Source organism: Lampris incognitus, chromosome 3 (genome assembly GCF_029633865.1).
Source record: "Lampris incognitus isolate fLamInc1 chromosome 3, fLamInc1.hap2, whole genome shotgun sequence".
In the NCBI taxonomy this organism is placed as follows: domain Eukaryota; kingdom Metazoa; phylum Chordata; class Actinopteri; order Lampriformes; family Lampridae; genus Lampris; species Lampris incognitus.
The window spans coordinates 62475871-62494543 of NC_079213.1; the positions used below are offsets into that span (position 1 = coordinate 62475871).

Consider the following 18673-nt stretch of genomic DNA (forward strand, 5'->3'; position numbering starts at 1 on the left):
GCGCAACACCGCCCACTTGTGGACAAACAAAGTCGTAAACAAAATAATAGTACACAGTAACACATAGTCATACAAATACGCTGGTGTCATATCTCAACACTCCCACTTATGAATCATGAGCTTACTGTATACCTTTTCTTATTCATAGAACAAAAATAAAAATAAAACTTGGTATAACCCATACCACTCACATTTCACACACCAAACATTGCCTTAGCAAATGTGTTCAGTTTTACCTTGGATGCGGGCTTCGTCATTACATACGCAACCATTTCGTCTGTAGGGCAATACACCAATGACATCCTTTCTTCTCTTATGGTAGACCTTATAAAGTGGTATTTGATATCCACATGTTTGCAGCGTTGCCTACACACCGGGTTCTTCGCTAAAGCTATTGTCCCCTGGTTGTCCTCATAAACCACTGTTCTCTTGTATTCATATGAATCAATACCTCCCAGTAACTGTTCAACATAAATACATTCCTGGATGGCTAAAGCCAGAGCCATATACTCCGCCTCGCACGTAGAAAGTGCCATAGTAGCTTGTTTCTTGGCTTTCCAAGAGATAAGTGCACTTCCCCTGCTCATGCTCACACAGTAACCTGATGTGCTGCGTCTATCCGCAGTATCTGAAGCCCAGTCGGCATCACTATATGCCTGTAAGCCAAGCTTCTCGTCGCTCTTCCTGTAACAGAGCTGTTTGTCTGTGGTGCCCTTAAGGTAACGAAACACATGTTTTACTGTCACCCATTGCTCTTCAGTAGGCTCTGCAAAATGCTGAGATAGCTTGCTCACAACAAAACATAAATCTGGACGTGTACATGTAGCTAAGTATATTAGACTCCCGACCACCTCTCTGTACTTTTTCACATCTAACATTTTTGGTGCATCTTCTGAGTAGTCTAATTTCTGCTCACATGGGGTTTCTCTTACCCTGCACTCCTGCATATCAAAACGCTCCAATATTTTCTCAGAGTACCTTTGTTGTGAAACTGTTACACAGTTGGCGGACTGAGTGAAGTCCATCCCAAGAAAGCACTTTAACCTGCCCAGATCTTTCATCCTGAATTTTGTGGACAGCATCTTTTTCACTTTACTCAGCATCTCTGTGCTGCTTGATGCTATGATAAGATCATCTACCCAGGTTATAATGATCGTTTTCCCTTCCTTTGACTCCTTGGAGTACACACAATGGTCTGATTGGTTTTGTGTAAAACCATCACCTGTCAAACACTCGTGTAACAGTAAATTCCAATTGCGGCCAGACTGCTTGAGGCCGTAGATTGACTTCTCTAGTTTACACACTAGTTTTTCTCCCTTCTCAATATAACCCTCAGGTTGTTCCATGTATATGTCATAGTCTATGGGGGCATGAAGATAGGCCGTCTTTACATCCACCTGGTGTAAAATCAAGTCATACTGAGCCGCCTTCTGTAGAAGCACTCGAACACTTGTTAGGTTGGCTGTTGGCGAAAATGTCTCCCCATAATCCACCCCAGCTCTCTGGCTATATCCCTTTGCTACAAATCTAGCCTTGTACTTGTCGTGTCCGTCTATATCTGTCTTTATCGAATACACCCACCTTCCTCCCACTGTTTTCTTGCCCTCTGGCAATTTCGTAAGGGTGAATGTTTTGTTGTCTCTTAGAGACTCCATTTCCTCGTTCATTGCCCTGGACCACTTTTCTGATTCTGGCGATTCCATGGCCTCTTTAAAGGTCAGAGGGACACCGCACACTGCCCTCTATGCATAATCTATAGTAGTGAGTGAGCTGTCATCACTGTCACCCTGACTATAGTCAGTCAGATATCTCGGAGGGTTGCGTTCCCTTTGGGGGTACCTCCCACTGGCTGAGGCTTGTGATGTCACCCTTGGGTGCTCCTCGTCATCATCCTCGGGTGCTGACGGTGTACCGTCAGTCTGTACATTTTTCTGTACTCTGTTTTGGGTAAACTTCCCTTCTATGCATACTGCACACTCTTTGTCAGGTTTACACACTTTACCCTTTATATGCATACCATCAGTGATATCCTGTAGCTTTATGATATCGTCATACTTGCAGTGGCCCATTATCTCATGCCAAGTTTCTATATCATGGCTCACATGGCACTTTTCAACAACACATTCAGTTTGCAAATAGTACATTTTCCCCTGTACAAAAATGTCAAACCTGGTACCATCCGGTGACATCAGGGCACCTCTGCCCTCTTCGAAGAACACACTGGCTCCGTGTGCTGTCGCAGACTTCACAGAGAAGAGCTCTTGGGGGTACGATGGAATATATAGTGCGTTCCGCAGTGTCACTCTACACCGTCGCCCCTCACTGTCGAGCAGACATACCATAGTATCTCCCCTGCGCTGCACCACACCAAAGGTGCGCTTACCGTCCGCCAGCTCCATGCATTGTTTCTCTGGCTCGAACGAGCTGTCAAAGCTCTTGAACTTCTTCTTATCATTGACTATGTGGGAAGAAGCCCTACAGTCCACAATCATTCCTGGTTTGAACTGTTGCACTCTGAAGATGTAATTCTCTTCTTCCACAGTATTCCCCGGTCCCTGACCTCGACCTGCTCCGTGACCACCGCCGCCGCCGCCACCACCTTGCTCACGTGCACATCTGGCTCCATCAGCGCGGTCCTTCTTCTTGCACACTTTGTCCGTGTGACCCTTGATCCGGCAGAAGCTGCACCACACGCTGCGTGAACAGTCCGATTTCCGATGGCCTTTGTCACCGCATCGCCAGCACACCGTTTGATCATCTTCTCCCTCACAGCGTTTCACTGGCTTTTTCTTAGGCGCTGCGTGGGCCTTCATCACCCTCTCGGACGTCTCGTCCGATGCTGTAGCATTAGCTACATCTTCTGCCGCCTCAAAGTTTCTCAATTTGGCCTTAAATTGTCCCAATGTCAACTCACTGTCGCCATGTGTCACCATTAGAGTGAATGGCTTATATCTCTCAGGTAACCCCCTCATCACCATGGCCATCATTAGTCCCTCACTCGGTGCTTCTCCCGCCCCTTTGAGAGCCGTAATGATTTGTTCAGCTCGGATAATGTATTCGGTTATCGTCTCATTATCAGCTTTCTTTAGCCCAGTCAATGTTACATACAGAGTGACAATCCGGGGTCTGCCCTTACCAATGTAATGTTCCCGCAACACCCGTACCCTCTCTCTACCTTTGTCCTTCGTTTCTCTGAAGATCAGTCCCAAGCTTGTGTTGTCCAATAAAGGCGCCAATGCGCAGTAGGCGTCCGCGTTCCGCTCCTCGTCTAGGGCCTGCTCTTCCACTGTCAAAGGTCCCACGGGCTCGGTAAGAATGGTGGTTTTCAGCCCCACACCATGCATGCAACAGAGCATTCGCTCTTCCCACAGTTCATACTCATCGGCCTGTCCGTTGAATGTGGGCCACCTGCTCTTCTTTCGCTCCATCTCCCTAGGTAGCGTTAGCTTAGCTTAGCGTTTCGTTAGCTTCCCGATAGCTTCTCTCGATGCTAACTAGCTTCACACTTGCTAACTTGCTACTCCGTGCTAACCTGCGCGCATCCCGCCATCCGAGGTTATCACACTTCGTTCACTTCTTTTATCAAACTACTAAATAATCCAACGTTATCTGGGCCCATAACCTGTTAGAAGACTAGACTAATACTTTATGTCTATCTCTGCGCAGATGAAGTAGATTATTAAACCGTTATAAAGAATCGTACTGACTACCGAATTTCTGCTGGAGGGAAAAATGCAGCCTCCGTTTATTCGGTAGTATGGGGAGATGAAGAAAAAATGAACGGCGTCTCAGTGACGTAATCAATCCGCGCATGCAAGCGTAACACCGCCCACTTGTGGACGAACAAAGTCGTAAGCAAAATAATAGTACACAGTAACACATAGTCATACAAATACGCTGGTGTCATATCTCAACAACATGTCTTCAGATTACGGTGCTTCAGGAACAAATAACGAAGACTGCGGTTTCGCCAGCTAAACAGTAGCAACCATCTGTGTCGTCACACCTGTCTCTTCTATTTCAGTGCTGGGCGCCGTAGAGAAGATCACCGTCAGGGCACTGGACGACTCCAGCCTGGAGGTTAGATGGTCTGCCGTCACACGTCGCTCTCTGACTGGTTTCCTGGTAGAGTGGACGCCAGCGTCGGAGAGGGCCATTGAACGTCCGCAGTGGGAGAGGGCGAGCCACGAGGCCAGTCACGTGACCATCACCGGTGAGCTGGCCCATTAGCTACCATGAAAAGCAGGCAGATGGATGAGGAACGGGCTTTACCGTACCAGTATGGAAATCATGACTGGACCGTCCATCTGGAGGCTACTTATATTCGCCACTGGCTGTGTGGTCTCCTCAGTTTACCAGCTGTTTAGTTGGTATATAGTTGTCTAACTTGTGCTTTATTTATCCCACTCAATGCAGGGGAATATTTATCAGAAAGGATGTTAATATTTATATTACTGTGTTATTTACCAGTGCAGTTTTCTCATGTATCAAAGCACTACTTCCTTTGTCTATTTACATGAACTTGTTGGATATCTCATCACTTTTGTATCTATCTGCAGACTGTGTACTTTATACTGCACGCTCTGCAGAAGAATCCCTAGCATACTGGCAACATGCCTCTTTTATAGTGTAGGTGTTATTTATGCCTGGTCTATGAGAGTATTACACACCAGCTCAAATTTCTTGCACGCACTTGGTTAATAAAAGCAGTTATGGCTCTGATTAATTTCATCTTTTGAATATAAGTGCACATATACTACTTATACTTGTTCTTATAGTACTTGGAGGCGGTATGGTGGTGCAGTGGTTAGCGCGGTCACCTCACATTAAGAAGGTCCTGGGTTCGAGCCCCGGGGTAGTCCAACCTTGGTGGGTCGTCCCGGGTCGTCCTCTGTGTGGAGTTTGCATGTTCTCCCCCTGTCCGCGTGGGTTTCCTCCGGGTGCTCCGGTTTCCTCCCACAGTCCAAAGACATGTAGGTCAGGTGACTTGGCTGTACTAAAGTGTCCCTAGGTGTGGGCCCTGTGATGACCTGGCGGCCTGTCCAGGGTGTCTCCCCGCCTGCCGCCCAGTGACTGCTGGGATAGCAGGATAAGCGGTTTGGGTAATGGATGGATGGGTGGAGTATATAAGTGTCAGTCCTTCAGGGAATTTCAAGAGGGGCCTTTCTGTCACATAGTTACAGATGGAAAGTACCCAGGACGGGAGTAGGGAACATAGTCTTAGTTTGAAAGCCATCCTCTAACACTCATTTGGAAATATCAGTCAATAAAAATATCGTATGAAGCATCAAAAGGGGGGTATATCCTAGCCATTGTATGTTACTGTGCATCAGTAACGAATCGCATGCCACTGTTTATGAGTCACACACTGCGTCACATCGCATGCAGTTGATTGTGTGTTTTCTTGCACCTTATGTGCATCAACCTGCACCTTGTTAGCAATGCAAATCACAGCGTGGTCTGTGCACCGGAGTCCCCGGTAGAAATATCGCCTGCTCGTTCTTTACTATGGGGTCGTGATCCTAATTTCTGATTGCAGATTTGCTGCCAAATGTGCGCTACATTGTGAGCGTATGGCCCGAGTTCGGCAACGAGAGCGGCGGGGTGATTTCAACACAGACTTACACCAGAGAAGGGGGTAATGTATATTCAGTATTTAGTCAGTAGGATTAAAGTGACTCCGATCAACTGTGTCATCTTCAACGTGACCTACACTACCGTTCAAAAGTTTGGGATCACATTGAAATGTCCATATTTTTGAAGGAAAAGCACTGTACTTTTCAATGAAGATAACTTTAAACTAGTCTTAACTTTAAAGAAATACACTCTATACATTGCTAATGTGGTAAATGACTATTCTAGCTGCAAATGTCTGGTTTTTGGTGCAATATCTACATAGGTGTATAGAGGCCCATTTCAAGCAACTATCACTCCAGTGTTCTAATGGTACAATGTGTTTGCTCATTGGCTCAGAAGGCTAATTGATGATTAGAAAACCCTTGTGCAATCATGTTCACACATCTGAAAACAGTTTAGCTCGTTACAGAAGCTACAAAACTGACCTTCCTTTGAGCAGATTGAGTTTCTGGAGCATCACATTTGTGGGGTCAATTAAACGCTCAAAATGGCCAGAAAAAGAGAACTTTCATCTGAAACTCGACACTCTATTCTTGTTCTTAGAAATGAAGGCTATTCCATGCGAGAAATTGCTAAGAAATTGAAGATTTCCTACACCGGTGTGTACTACTCCCTTCAGAGGACAGCACAAACAGGCTCTAACCAGAGTAGAAAAAGAAGTGGGAGGCCGCGTTGCACAACTGAGCAAGAAGATAAGTACATTAGAGTCTCTAGTTTGAGAAACAGACACCTCACAGGTCCCCAACTGGCATCTTCATTAAATAGTACCCGCAAAACACCAGTGTCAACATCTACAGTGAAGAGGCGGCTGCGGGATTCTGGGCTTCAGGGCAGAGTGGCAAAGAAAAAGCCATATCTGAGACTGACCAATAAAAGAAAAAGATTAAGATGGGCAAAAGAACACAGACATTGGACAGAGGAAGACTGGAAAAAAGTGTTGTGGACGGATGAATCCAAGTGTGAGGTGTTTGGATCACAAAGAAGAACGTTTGTGAGACGCAGAACAAATGAAAAGATGCTGGAAGAATGCCTGACGCCATCTGTTAAGCATTGTGGAGGTAATGTGATGGTCTGGGGTTGCTTTGGTGCTGGTAAGGTCGGAGATTTGTACAGGGTAAAAGGGATTCTGAATAAGGAAGGCTATCACTCCATTTTGCAACGCCATGCCATACCCAGTGGACAGCGCTTGATTGGAGCCAATTTCATCCTACAACAGGACAATGACCCTAAACACACCTCCAAATTGTGCAAGAACTATTTAGAGCAGAAGCAGGCAGCTGGTATTCTATCGGTAATGGAGTGGCCAGCGCAGTCACCAGATCTGAACCCCATTGAGCTGTTGTGGGAGCAGCTTGACTGTATGGTACGCAAGAAGTGCCCATCCAACCAATCCAACTTGTGGGAGCTGCTTCTGGAAGCGTGGGGTGCAATTTCTCCAGATTACCTCAACAAATTAACAGCTAGAATGCCAAAGGTCTGCAATGCTGTAATTGCTGCAAATGGAGGATTCTTTGACGAAAGCAAAGTTTGATGTAAAAAAAATCTTATTTCAAATACAAATCATTATTTCTAACCTTGTCAATGTCTTGACTCTATTTTCTATTCATTTCACAACATATGGTGGTGAATAAGTGTGACTTTTCATGGAAAACACAAAATTGTTTGGGTGATCCCAAACTTTTGAACGGTAGTGTATGTTCATTTGTTTAATCATAGAATATATTGCATTGTTTATTCTGGCACGGCACGGCGGCGCAGTGGGTAGCGCGGTCGCCTCGCAGCAAGAAGGTCCTGGGTTCGAGCCCCGGGGTAGTCCAACCTTGGGGGTCGTCCTTTGTGTGGAGTTTGCGTGTTCTCCCCGTGTCTGCGTGGGTTTCCTCCGGGGGATCCGATTTCCTCCCACAGTCCAAAGACATGTAGGTCAGGTGAATCAGTCATACTAAATTGTCCCTGTGTGTGTGTGTGTGTGTGTGTGTGTGTGTGTGTGTGTGTGTGTGTGTGTGTGTGTGTGTGTGTGTGTGTGTGTGTGTGTGTGTGTGTGTGTGTGTGTGTGTGTGTGATGGCCTGTCCAGGGTGTCTCCCTGCCTGCCGCCCAATGACCGCTGGGATAGGCTCCAGCATTCCCACGACCCTGCAAGCAGGATAAGCAGTTCGGATAATGGATAGATGGATAGATGGATAGTGTTCACATTTAAATGAGGAGAGAAGAGATCCAGAAGAATGTTGTCGCTATCTCTTACTTCAGATCAGTTGAGAAAGTATGAAATAATTGGGGACCATTTAGTCAAAGACACATCTGTCTTTAATTGCAGCCTTGCAGTTATGTTTCCCATGTAACAGACATCCGTAACCTTCTCCCTCCGTGGTGTTACCGTGGGGGCTGCGGCCTCAGCCACGAGACTGTGGTCATCTCCTTGGCGATTAGAAGAAGGCGTCTCAGTAGAGATGATGTCTGATTTTTTGTCTTCTGGTAATATTCCTAATAAATAGCAAGATGGTTGTTAGGACAGTTCCATATCTAAACATTTTTTTTAATTTCACTTTGCACATTTTTCCATTATTCCGATAGTTTTGGACAGTCCCAAAATATGTGTGTATGGTCCCCTGTCAGGCCACGGCCCCTCCAGAACTGAGCCGAGGTGCCACCACATTTCGATGTGACACAAGAGGGGTCCTGAAAAATCTCCTCTTAACTTTCCATTCAAATTCCTTCCAAATGGGGCGACTGCCAGCTTCAGGCATTACATCATTATAAAGCAGAGTTTGGATTCAGTGGGGGGTTATGGGAAATGAAGACACTCACTCGATATGGAAATGTGTGTATGTAGTGAACACTGGAGTAGCGAGTTTTGAAGACAGAAGGGGGCTTCAAAATAAAAGTACTCGGCTAGTCCAGGTGACAATTGTCCATGCTGATGTAATCTGTAGACTGAGCAGTATTTATTTCATCCGTTCCCTGTCAATCTCTTCTCCCTCTTTGACTTCTGTTGCTACGTCGCCTTCTCTCCTTTGGTTTGACCCTCCAGTGCCCTCTATTGGCCCCAGGCTGGAAGTGCAGGAGCAGGACAGCAGTACGGTCCTCCTGATATGGAAGCCCCCGCCTGTAGAACAACGGCACGGCTTTATCACCCAATACAGTGTCTACTGTGAGAGAGAGAGCATCACACGTGGGTACACAAACACACAAACAGACACACACACACACGCATGTGAGCGCACGCACACCCACACACGTGTGTCGTGTGCACAGAGGTACTCTGGCAAAATTCAATTCCTGATTAATCCCATTTCCTGAGGTATATTGTAGGTGTGTATTACCACATTGAATCTCTATCATGAATCAGGAACATTTGTTTGTCGTTTCCCCCAGCCCACCCACATATCACATTTAAAAAAAAAATTCACTGTCCAAGAGGGGGAACGCCAGCCACGATGACTGTCAGACCTGCCGTCTGCATGGGCTAGCAATTAGCTTAGCCTGCCCTGCTTCCATGTTCTGTCAGACCGCCCTCGGCAGGGCCGTGGTCCCTGGGCCCTCTGGAGGCAGCAGACCAAGCTCTCCCAGCCGATCCAGCGCCAGCTCTCCCAGCCATCAGACGAAGACACAAACCCAGATGCGGACAAAGACACTGCATGGGAGGCACTGAGTGAGGCCGCCGCAAACGCGAGTTCGCGCCGCCATCTGTCTTGAGTTCATTTGTCTTGCAGCCACACGAAGGGATGTTTTTGCTCACCCACTTTCAAAATGGAAACGTACGAGCAGGGGAGGGCCAGGAGAGGTCATGTAATTGTCCAGGGATCAGGTTATTTCTGGCAACCATGATGTAACACCCACAGTTACGCTTCTGTGAACCCAAGGCTCCACAGTTGATTGCTTTAGAGTAGACCACCTCTCTGCCTCCCCCCTTTCGTGGCATCTTGTATATCCTCCTATTTCCCTGAAAAAAAAAAACAGTTTAGCATCTGGGTGGCGTGGCGGGCTATTGCATTGCCTACCAACACGGATCGCCAGTTCGAATCCCCGTGTTATCTGCGGCTTGGTCAGGCGTCACTACAAAACACAACTGGCCGTGTCTTCTGGTGGGAGGCCGGATGTGGGTATGTGTCCTGGTCACTGCACTAGTGCCTACTCTGGTCGGTCGCGGCGCCTGTTCGGGGGGAGGGGGAACTTGGGGGGATAGCGTGATCTTCCCACGCGCTACGTCCCCCTGGTGAAACTCCTCATTGTCAGGTGAAAAGACGCGGCTGGCGACTCCACGTGTATGGGAGGAGGCATGTGGTAGTCTGCAGCCCTCCCCGGATCAGCAGAGGGGGTGGAGCAGTGACCGGGACGACTCAGAAGAGTGGGGTAAATGGCATAGTACAATTGGGGAGAAAAAGGGTAAAAAAAATCCCCTCCCCTAAAAGAAAAAAATGCATCTAAATGTGTGCAAGGAAATAAAAACAATCAATAAAGTTTAAAAAAAAAACTAAGATGGCACATGAAGATGTGCTCCGACATCTGTGTCACCTAAAGTGGTGAGGAGCAAAGCAGTTTTTTTAAGCTCCATGTGATTTTATTTATTTATGTATTTTTTACCCGCGGTGTAGGTGAGGTGTACAGGGTGGCCGGGAATAAGCAGCGTCATCGCCTGACTGGTCTCTCTGGGCTCTATAGGATCTACATGACGGCTCACACCGTGGCAGGAGAGGGAGCAGCCGGACCAGCTCTCTTAGTCACCGTTGGTAAGAACCCGCTGGCTGGCGACTGAGGTCCAATATGCTGATGTCAGTCTGGATGAATTAAACTACTGCAATAAACATACATACGCCTGATCTGTGTGTGTGTGTGTGTGTGTGTGTGTGTGTGTGTGTGTGTGTGTGTGTGTGTGTGTGTGTGTGTGGTAGCGGAAGCCTATTCTTTGAGGACAATCCTGTTTCGCATCATCCCTCTGGTGTTTATTGCAGTGATGCTCCTCATCCTTGTTGCCTTTGGACTGAGGTGAGTCAACTTCACCATTCACCATGACCGTCACCAGGAGGGACCGAAGCCACGTTAATCAACAAACACAGTATATGTGTGCTCATGTTTGTCTCGCGAGAGCGCCGCCGAGTCTTCTCTCAAATGAACTTTTATTTTAGGCATCCGCGTAGCGTAGTGGACTATTCCGTTGCCTACCAACGCGGGGATCGCCGTTCGAATCCCCATGTTACCTCCGGCTTAGTCGAGCGTCCTTACAGACGCAATTGGCCGTGTCTGCGGGTGGGACGCCGGATGTGGGTATGTGTCCTGATCGCTGCACTAGCGCCTTCTCTGGTCGGTCGGGGCGTCTGTTCAAGGAGGAGGGGGAACTGGGGGGAATAGTGTGATCCTCCCACACGCTACGTCCCCCTGGTGAAACTCCTCACTGTCAGGTGAAAAGAAGCGGCTGGCGACTCCACGTGTATGGGAGGAGGCATGTGGTAGTCTGCAGCCCTCCCCGGATCAGCAGAGGGGGTGGAGCAGTAACCGAGACGAATCAGAAGAGTGGGGTAATTGGCTGGGTACAATTGGGGAGAAAAAGTGAGGGGGGGGACTTTTATTCTTAGCTGGTACAGTCGGAGCAGATGACGTCATCATGAACACACTGCTTTATTTTGATATAGTTACACACATCCTGACCTGAGGGCAGTTCAGTATTGCTGCTCAGTGAGAAGGAAAGTATACTGAGTAAAAGGTATTGTGTTGTTGTGAATAATAATTATAAAATAAAGTCATGTCAGTTTTATTTGTATAGCCCAATATCACAAATTATAAATTGCCTTAGGGGGCTTCACAGCAACACAACATTCTGTCCTTAGGATGGCAACTAATTGTAGGCCAAGGCAAAAAGACGAGTTTTAAGTTTGGATTTAAAGGACTCAGAAGACACTGACTGTCTAATGACAGCAGGTAGGTTATTCCACAAGAACGGGGCCCGATAGGAAAAGGCCCTGCCACCAGCTGACTTATTTTATTTAACTGTGGGTACACAAAGGGGCCCTGTATTTTGAGAACGAAGAGCTCGAGATGGAATGTACGGTTTAAGGAGATCAGACAGGTAAGATGGGGGCAAGTCCATTCAGGATTTTATAAGTCAGCAGAGGCACCTTGATGTCTGATCTAACATGGATAGGAAGCCAATGAAGGGAGGCAAGAATTGGTGTAATATGGGCAAATTTCCTAGATTTAGTTAGGATTCTAGCAGCAGCATTCTGAACCATCTGAAGACTTTTAGTACTAGAATGTGGCAGACCTGAGAACAGAACATTACAGTAATCAAGTCTGGATGAAACAAATGTATGTATTAAGAGTCTCTGCGTCAGCCATAGACAGGAAAGACCAGATTTTAGCCATGTTATGTAAGTGAAAAAAAGGCAGTCGTGATGATTTCTTTAATGTGCTTATCAACGCAAAGGCTGGGATCAAACGTAGCACCAAGATTTTTGGCTGCCACACTTTGTTACAATCACTGAGTTGTCGATTGTTATTGTTACTTGATCAAATTGGTGTCTGTGTCTAGCGGGGCCAATGACCAGCATCTCGGTCTTATCCGACTTTAAAAGCAGAAAGTTTAGTGACATCCAGTTTTTCACAGCAACCAAGCAGGCCTCTAAATTAATCATTTGAGTATGATCATCAGCCCTTATAGGCACATACAGCTGAGTATCATCAGCATAGCAATGGAAATTTATTCCATAACTGCGTATAATGTGGCCAAGAGGTGAAATATAAAGAGAGAAAAGTAGAGGGCCAAGAACTGAGCCCTGAGGTACACCATATTTAACGTCAGTGAATTTTGATGTAATATTACTATAGCAGACACAATGTGTTCTTCCAGATAAGTAGGACTTAATCCAAGAGAGAGCTAAGCCAGAGACACCAAAATTACAATTTAATCTGTCAAATAGTATACAGTGATCAATGGTGTCAAAGGCTGCATTGAGATCCAGGAGTAGAAGCACAGAAGTGGTTCTACTACTAAGAAATAATGATAAATCATAACAATATCATCAATAATCACAATAATGTACTATTATGTATACTATATATGTACTATGTAGTGACTGGGGGAGGTGGTCACTCCGACTGTCAGTGGCGCCGCGCTGGGGGATCGCAGGGGCTCATGGGACTGTTAATGTTTGGGTTGTAATTGTTATTTATGTGTTCAAATATTGTGTTCATGTTTTGATTGTTGTTGTTGTTGTTTGGATGTTTGACTCGGACTGGAAAGACAACCGGGTTGACTGACTGACTGACTGACTGACTGTAGGACCGTGACTCAGGCTTGTGTGTTCAGTGATGACCTTGTTTCGGGGAGCCATTGTCAGCAACTATTGGGGAGGAGCAGAATAAAGGTGCGTTCCTGTGGTCATGCGGTGCAGGCCTCCTTGCCCTTTGCTTCTCCTTTCCCGACAGTTCCTTTCAGTTCTGATGGGGTGTTAAAATGACATACCACTCTCAGGGTCGTGCGGTGTATGGGACACGAGAATTGCGAATAAGAGATCTCTATCTCTCCATTCTTCCACATCTGCTTGCCACATATATAGTACATACATGTACTATATAAATGTATTGATTATTATTATTATTATTATTATTAATAATAATAATATAATTATGACCAAGAGCTGAAGTGCACGATGCTGGCTGAATATTATTCCCTATTCCCCACCTTCCTCTCAGGCTTCACTTCCATTCACTCCCCATCATTGATTTGAAAAAACTTGACTTGATGCAAACTCGCTAAAGGTTTCTTGCACCGCCGTTTGTTTTGACATCTATACCATAAGATAGGTTGTACACAGATGGGGGGGGGGGTTAGTCAATCATACCAAAAAGTTCACCCTCACTTGCTGTAACCCCAAACAATGTAACAATCTTCACTGTCCTTGAGCAAGGCACTGAACCCCTAACTGCTCCTGATGAGCAGGTTGGCGCCTTGCATGGCAGCCTCCACCATCCGTGTATGAATGTGTGTGTGTGAATGGGTGAATGTGAGGCCTACATTGTGAAGCTTTGAGTGGTCGGTAGACTAGGAAAGCGCTGTATAAATGCAGTCCATTTACCACATACATCTTACCGTGCTTCTGCTCTCCAGGCCAGGTTTCTCTATATAGGCCTACAGCACCAGACAGACACACATCACTTGGCTTTAAAGGTTTTAACTGCATGTACATAATGCTACCAGAGAGGAATCAGAGGCATGTAGGGTACTCGCAAGTAATAACTAGAACCAGTCTGTGTAGCAGACGTGTTCAGTGAGAGCCACCTTCCTTTCCATAAGACATGCTATGTATTTAAAAGTGGACAGAAATATAACCTACAGGGGGCACTCAGTGAGAAATCTAGCTAAACAGAGCCGTTATAAAACAGTTTTACAAATACCTCAAGGACAAATTGAACAAGTTTAGTTAGGAAATTCTTGCTATTCCAGATATAATAAACTTATTTTTTTTGTGTTTTCCCATCACGTGGCAAGTGCCTGACAAAGAATAGAATAGAAAAACTTTTATTTTCCCCCGGAGGGGACCTTCAGTTGTAGTAGCCAGCAATAAAAAAGCAGACTATATGAAACTGATAAGTGATAATAACAATAATAATAATCATCATCGTTATCATAATAACAAAAGGCCGGCACGGTGGCGCAGTGGTTAGCGCGGTCGCCTCACAGCAAGAAGGCCCCGGGGATCTGGACTGGGTCGGACTCGGCCACCCAAATCCGTGATCTGGACCGGGTCGTCCTCTGTGTGGAGTTTGCATGCTCTCCCCATGTCTGCGTAGGTTTCCTCCGGGTGCTCCAGTTTCCTCCCACAGTCCAGTGACATGTAGGTCAGGTGACTCAGCCGTACTAAATTGTCCCTAGGTGTGTGTGTGTGTGTGGGCGTGTGTGTGTGTGTGTGTGTGTGTGTGTGGGCCCTGTGTGATGGTCTGGCGGCCTGTCCAGGGTGTTTCCTCGACTGCTGCCCAATGACTGCTGGGATAGGCTCCAGCATCCCCGTGACCCTGAGAGCAGGATAAGCGGTTTGGATGATGGATGGATGGTTGGAATAATAACAAAAGTCAAAAGATCAATAAAAATGAATAAAAGTCCAATATTTTGAAGGACACACACACACACACACATGCGGTTTAACACATCTGGCCGACTCCTCAGACGGATGTGTGGCCTCCGCTCTGTGGCTCTTCTTCTTGCAAAGGCATGAATGATGATGATGATGAAGACAGAAGTGTCTTTCTGAATTGACGTTTTTGTTCCTCAGGATAAAGAAGAGTGTTTGGCCTTGGGTTCCCGATCCTGCCCTCAGCAGCCTGTCGGCCTGGTTTCCCACTGCCATGAAACCCATCAGTGAGAAGATAAACTCCGGAGGGGCGGAGCACACCTCCACCTGTACACTCACTCAGCCACTCCACAATTACACGGATTACCAAAACTATGTTTACTGTCCAATCTAAGCGAATCAGAGGTGGGAGAGGGAGCACAGCTATGGGCATGCGTAGCTGCAGAACAACACTACTATGTAAGACATGCTTGTTGAACCTTCGTCCTCCTGTTGGAACCAATAATGCAAAGAGTCGCAGCTCCTCTGCGTTCACACACAGACAAAGCATTTAAGTACGTTCTGAATCTCTGTTTTGACCGTCTCAGTCCAGATTTTGGTTCAACATCAAAAATCAGTGAAATGGGGCGATGACATGTCTTCACCCCCACAATCGCTGTGCTCGGGCAGCTCCTTGTTTGGGTTGACATGCTGACTGAGCCGGCGCTTGAGTCTGAACATGCCACGTGCCTTCATAACATGAGGGAGGGGCAACAGAACATTTAAGGGGTACATACCATTCCCATGCCATCAAACTGAACAACTGGGGGCTGCTTTATAAACAGTCCAAGTGAGGCGTGCTTTATGGGGTATTTGAAAGTTTGCTCTGCCATTTATGGCAATATGAGTTGTGTGAGTTCTGTACCAGGACATTTAATACCCAAATCCGCAGAAAATCCACTTGGAAAATCTAATTTTTTCCCCCAAGTAATCCACTCTGTGCATAACTGTAGTCCACCGACTTCCGGTTTCCACTGCAGCGGTCATACCAGTTTCCTGTTTGTTGGCGCGGGCTATTGACAATGACATATTTTTCGCGATGCCTGCCAGATTGATCATGGTTAAATGTCAACCACCTCGTTTACACGTGGTTTTAAAATGCGTTTTTTTGCGACTGGATCACAAGTGGACGGCGCTAAACACAAGTGTAAACGACCACCAAAACGTTTTGTGAACCGGTTAATCAGACCACTTGCCGGGGTGGTCTGGGACGCATTCGACCACATGTGTTTTGTAGTGTAATCGCTGATGCGTCCTGATGCGTCCCCGACAAGGACGTAACAGGAAAATACGTCATCAATGCAGTATGTGGTGGTTGTTTTGGTAACAGCGCGCCAACTTTCGAAAAAATGGAGAGAGAGGAGGGTGTAGGTGGTTGGAGTACAAGTGAAACGGGACGCCTGACCTCCATCTGGGCAGAAGAGTCAGTCCTGTCATCTCAACACCTTCAACAGTCCGTACAAACATCTTCACACATTAGCTGCTGTTTTCACAGCTAGTCGGCAAATTTGGCGCTTGTCTGAGGTCCTTCGGCTTTGTAGCGGAAGTGACGTAGACAATAACGAAATCGCCTTCTTGGGAGTAATGAAATCTGATCACAAGTGGCCAGCAGGACGCATTTGGAGACGCGTGATAGACACGGGTGTAAGCGGCGATGTGTCTCGCTGTCCACTTGTGATCCGATCGCCCAGAACGCATTTTATACCCCAGTGTAAACAGGGTGAACACACGCACACAACTGTCGACGAACGTTTCACCCGCACCTACCAGCACGGGGGAAACGTTTCAAGTTGTACTGTATATCAAGTTACGTCCACAGCTATGTGGATGGTCCGTACAACTTGAAACTTTCCCCCCGTCTGCTGGTGGGTGTAGGTGAAAGTGTGTGGACAGTTGTGTGCATGTGGTTGACATTTGTCCGTGGTGAATCTTGCAGGCATCGCGAAAAATATGTCATTGTCAGTAGCACGAGCCAACAAACAGGAAGCTGGTATGACCGCTGCCGTAGATACCGGAAGTCATTGGACTACAGTTATGCACAGAGCCGATTCTCTATGGAGGCGCTGTGGCTTAGTTCAATCCCAGCCCTTCTCCGTGCGCGTGCGCGTTTCCCTGTGTTCACGTGGGTTTCCGCTGGGGGTGCTACTTTTTTTCCAGCAGTCAAAAGACGTCCATGTTAAGGGAACAAAAATATCTAAATTGCTCATAAGCATGAATGGAGTGTGTGTGAGTGAGCGAGTATATATGGGCCATGCGATGGACTGGCGGCCGGTAAAGGTTGTCCCCCTGTCTTCCGCCCAGTGCATGCTGGGATAGCTTCCAGCTTTGGCTCAGTGAAGTTTATTTAATGAATGAGGCTTGTGCATTGACTTTTGTTTGTCTCTTGGTATAAGCAGGGCAGCCGTGGATGTACTCAAGTCTAATATATTAGGACTTTATGGGTTGGAGGAATAATATTAACCTGAATTGTATGTTGCCAGGGCAACATTTAATTATATCCATCACTGTGAGCCTTGCTTTCCCCTACAGATGGGGAATACTGTAATATAGCTGTGGGTGAGATACTGCATTCATTTTTTTCGAATCTCTAATTGTTCACAATTTCATGTTTATGTTGTGTTATTGGTTTTGGATGTGACAAGATAGGAAATTATTTTCTCTTTCGTAATTTTTTTGTTTTGTAATTTTCTCTTCTTTTTTAATGTTCAATTTTTGTAATTTTGTCATTTGTAATATTGGGCTGCACAAATAAAATTGATTTGACCTGACTTGACTTGACTTATGTTACCACCAGGGGGCAGAATTTCTCAGATTTAAAATATATTCCTGCACTATTAAACCGGCCCTGCTAACTGGATATTCATTCTGTGTCTTTGGTTGGGTTTTTATCAGATTTAGGATCAAAATCCGGATCAGGATGGGTTGACTGGGTTTACACGCACCAGGAATGCGTCATAGGAGGGCTGCTCTTATGACGCATTCATAAGAAAACATCACAGCGGCCCGTTTCAAAGAGGAAAAAGGCGAAGAAGTAGAAATGACCATGAAGTACTTGAGTAATACCAGATTGAATTTGGTAGCTGTATTACGTCATTGCAGTGGGTGTCACGTTTTTATGTTGGCCGTAGCGTAAATTACCATATCTAATGAACTTAATGCAGCGTGATTAGGATTTTTTTTTCTTTTTTTGCAGTGCACCTAAACCGACACGTGCAAATGTCAACCATCACACACAGGTTTTGTTTTTAGTCCTGCTGGGTGTTCACACACCAACCCATCACAACAACCCAAGGGTTGAAGTGGGGAAGTTTAGTCGCCAACAACCCATCGGTTGCAGTTTAACGTCGTCCCCTGGACCAATCACACGCAACCACAAGCAGTAGATAATCTGGGCCTTTTCAAGGCTTCCTGGTTGGCTGAATAAGGACGCTGTTGAAGAAGATCAGGAGGTGTTTGTCCTATGGACAGGCTGCATGCACACTGCGCACACAGCCATGGCGGTGACGGAGGGCACGCAGGCGGCGAGCCATGGCCTCCGCTGTGTGTTCATGGGGAGCATGGAAGGACCCTGGCTTGACCGGCGAAACTAGCTCCCTGACCGGCAGCCATGCTGGCTTTAAGTCGGGCAAACTCTACATTCCCAGCAGGCCTCGGAAAGGTCTCTTCTTTATGTACGGCTGGTGGCTTTGCTGTTCTCTGAGACTTTAATGAACGGATGGGATGGATGACCAACCTGACCCCCCCCCCCCCACACACACACACCTGCCTGTAAATGTGAGGGCATGATTAATGTACATAGCCTACAGGGCTAATGATGCATTTATACCCCTGTCTTGTTTTAACAGTCAGCTTTCAACTCCCAGCCTTCAACTTCAACCGTGACTAACTGAACCTCTCTCTCTCTTCCCCCCTCTCCCTCTCCCTCTCTCTCTCCTCA

General features: G+C 46.5%; 1 protein-coding gene across 5 annotated transcripts in view; it reads left to right on the forward strand.

The window, feature by feature from the left end:
• The window catches only part of LOC130109577 (interleukin-31 receptor subunit alpha), an 88656-nt gene extending 71158 nt beyond the window's left edge, over positions 1-17498 (forward strand). For 4 of the 5 annotated variants that reach the window (XM_056276533.1, XM_056276536.1, XM_056276535.1 and 1 more), the window contains 6 exons: positions 4025-4213; positions 5540-5638; positions 8664-8804; positions 10228-10362; positions 10525-10618; positions 14899-17498. In XM_056276533.1, coding sequence (XP_056132508.1) covers positions 4025-4213; positions 5540-5638; positions 8664-8804; positions 10228-10362; positions 10525-10618; positions 14899-15091 — 851 coding nt within the window. In that variant the 3' untranslated portion in view covers positions 15092-17498. Of the gene's footprint in view, positions 1-4024; positions 4214-5539; positions 5639-8663; positions 8809-10227; positions 10363-10524; positions 10619-14898 lie in introns of those variants that run through there. The other variant, XM_056276537.1, reaches the window with a different exon arrangement.
• Positions 17499-18673: the final 1175 nt, after the last annotated feature.